The sequence below is a fragment of the Drosophila willistoni genome (genome assembly GCF_018902025.1).
Source record: "Drosophila willistoni isolate 14030-0811.24 chromosome 2L unlocalized genomic scaffold, UCI_dwil_1.1 Seg139, whole genome shotgun sequence".
NCBI lineage: Eukaryota > Metazoa > Arthropoda > Insecta > Diptera > Drosophilidae > Drosophila > Drosophila willistoni.
This window is the reverse complement of record NW_025814046.1, coordinates 638,677-641,137: the sequence shown is the minus strand read 5'-3', so window position 1 is coordinate 641,137 and position 2,461 is coordinate 638,677. Positions and strand designations below refer to the sequence as shown.

Sequence of the window (2,461 nt, the reverse complement as noted above, 5' to 3'; positions counted from 1 at the left end):
TGAATCATACGATTATTAATTTCTTCATTTCTTTAGCATTGACCTTTAAAAAACCACAAAGCAGAAAAACGAAAGAGTTCTTTATTAACGTTTTTTCATAGTCATCCAGACTTTTAGCTCTTTGCCCAGACATTTCACCAAACAAACAAAAAAATCATTTTTCGAAACACTTTTGTCTGGTGTTGTCAGATTTTTTTCAAGGCCAAAAAAGAAATAAAACTTATATAATAAGGAATTACTTAATTTGTGGTGATTGGCTTTTGTTCTTGGGATTTTCTCTATTTCTTTTGTTTATTTTGGTAATTTATTTCATTTTATTTTAAACACACACGCTGGCTAAAACACTTATAACTTATTTTACACATTTAGGCTTACGCCTTCAAATCACTTGGCACTTCCTTGGGCAAATCCTTAGCTGCCTCGGCCACGGCTGTGATCTCTGAATTGATTATGGAACCATAGGGAACAAAACCATTTACACCAGCCGTATAGAATACCTCCACTTCCTGACCATCTTCATTGATATACTTGTAGGATCCTTTTACCTCAAGAGCCTCCTCATCGGTGCCCTGATTTATAACCGAAGCCTGCTCTTCACGTTTTGTACCATCTCCGGTTTCATATTCCAATTTATAGCTGCCATCCTCATATTTATTTGTCTCGGATTTTAAAATTGGAATCACTTCCTTTTCACTATTATCCAATGGCAGGGAAGAGACCATACAAAGTGCCACCAGGCAGAGATATAAAGGCAACTGAAATTCCAAAAGGAATTAGAAACATTTGTTTTTTTTTTTTTAAAACAAAAATTTAGCTTACCAATTTGAACATTTTGTGTAGAAAGCGAGAGTTGAACTGAAAGTGAAGACTAAGTGGATCATTCATATGCCTTTTATATATAGAGAGAGGAGAAGACACAACAGACAGACAAAAACCAAAAATGATTTTTTTTCGGCTATTTCAAGTTTGTCGCACTTAAACATGCCAAACATGTTTGGTTTTTTGTTTTTGTTACTTTTTTTTCTTCACTTTTTGAATTTTTTAACCGATTTTGTCTGATAATATGTGTGATAATTTGTTCAAATGTCAAGGTCATTGCAAATAGAAACACAACATCGAAAAAATGTGTCAAACTTCCCAAGTGAATCATTTTTTTCTTTATCTTTTATTGATTCATTGACTCGATAATCACATCATTTACAACACTCGACAACCCACTATGAAAGAAAAGATTAATATAGAGTGGAGATGCCAAGCCTCTAGAAATGTTTTCATTTACCTCATGTAAAATGTCAGCAAAATTTATGCAAAAAGGTGTAGCCAAGCACATTAGTAGAATGCGCTCCAGGCATTATTATTATTATTTAAGCATTTTCAGTCAGTTTTTGATAAATTCTAAAAATTAGAATTTCAATTACTTGAATCATAGAATTCTAAATGGATAAATTTATTATTATTTTTCTTTTTTTATTATATTATTATTCAGTGTGATAAATATAAATCGATTTGGTATTAACGACATTTAGCGTTGAGTCTCTGTTGCTCGCGTTTTCGGCCAAAAGGGCAAAAATGGCCTCAAGTTGACTTTAATTTTTCAAACCACTTTTTCGACAGCTGCCTTCTTCACCCCCATCCGCCGAAACAGAAGAAGGTGTTGCATATATTGGCCGGCCGCTCCTCAAAAGTGTATAAATTTTGCATAGTTTTCCATTTAGCTGGCATCGCATTGATGTAGAATTTGGATGCCTTCAATTTGTTGTTAGCTTCAAACGATTATTATAGATTTGTCGTGTTACAAAACCATTTTTATCGGCCATATATTTGACCTGCACGTGATCACCATTATCATTGATATAGCCATATGCACCAGAAATATCCAATTCACTCTCGGGACCGGCAATTAGGCCAACCTCTTGGCGATAACTGCCATCAGCTGCCTCATAGGCAAAGTAATAAGAACCATCTGTCTGTTGCTCAGCTTGAGATTTGATTATGGCCACGGGAGAGATGATGTTGGACCTTGAGGTCGTGGCTCCTTGTGCACAGACAAAGCAAATTAGAAGCTAAAGAATACAAGCAAAGGAGAGACAAAAAGAATCTGTGTGTAGCAAGTTTTTTTCTGTTGATTTCGTTCAGCGTTTCTCTATACATAATCAGCTTGTTAACTTACCAATGCCAACATGATTTATGTTAATGCCAGCCAAATATTCTGCGCTTTTTATAGACCTTTCTTTTTATACCCTACTGAAAGTGGGTAAACCACTTTTTAGATGTTATAAATTTTCTCATGTTAATAAATTGTTCTTTTAATAAATTCAATTGTGGCCTTTTATTTATGCCATTTTTCTATTTAGACCTACTAAAAGATGTAGAAGCCTGAGGTCATAATTTCTTGTAAACAGCTCTCATAAACTAACTAAATAATATATTTGACATTAACTAACTTAACTTAGTATAAACA

General features: G+C 33.9%; 1 protein-coding gene across 1 annotated transcript; it reads right to left on the bottom strand.

Moving 5' to 3' along the window:
- Nucleotides 1-371: 371 nt before the first annotated feature.
- On the bottom strand, nt 372-2,182 carry LOC6638159. The gene is made up of 3 exons (XM_002061517.2): nt 2,171-2,182; nt 1,827-2,063; nt 372-755 (listed from the first exon to the last, which is right to left on the bottom strand). The coding sequence occupies exons 1-3, from the start codon at nt 2,180-2,182 to the stop codon at nt 372-374; spliced, it is 633 nt and encodes a 210-aa protein (XP_002061553.2).
- Nucleotides 2,183-2,461: the final 279 nt, after the last annotated feature.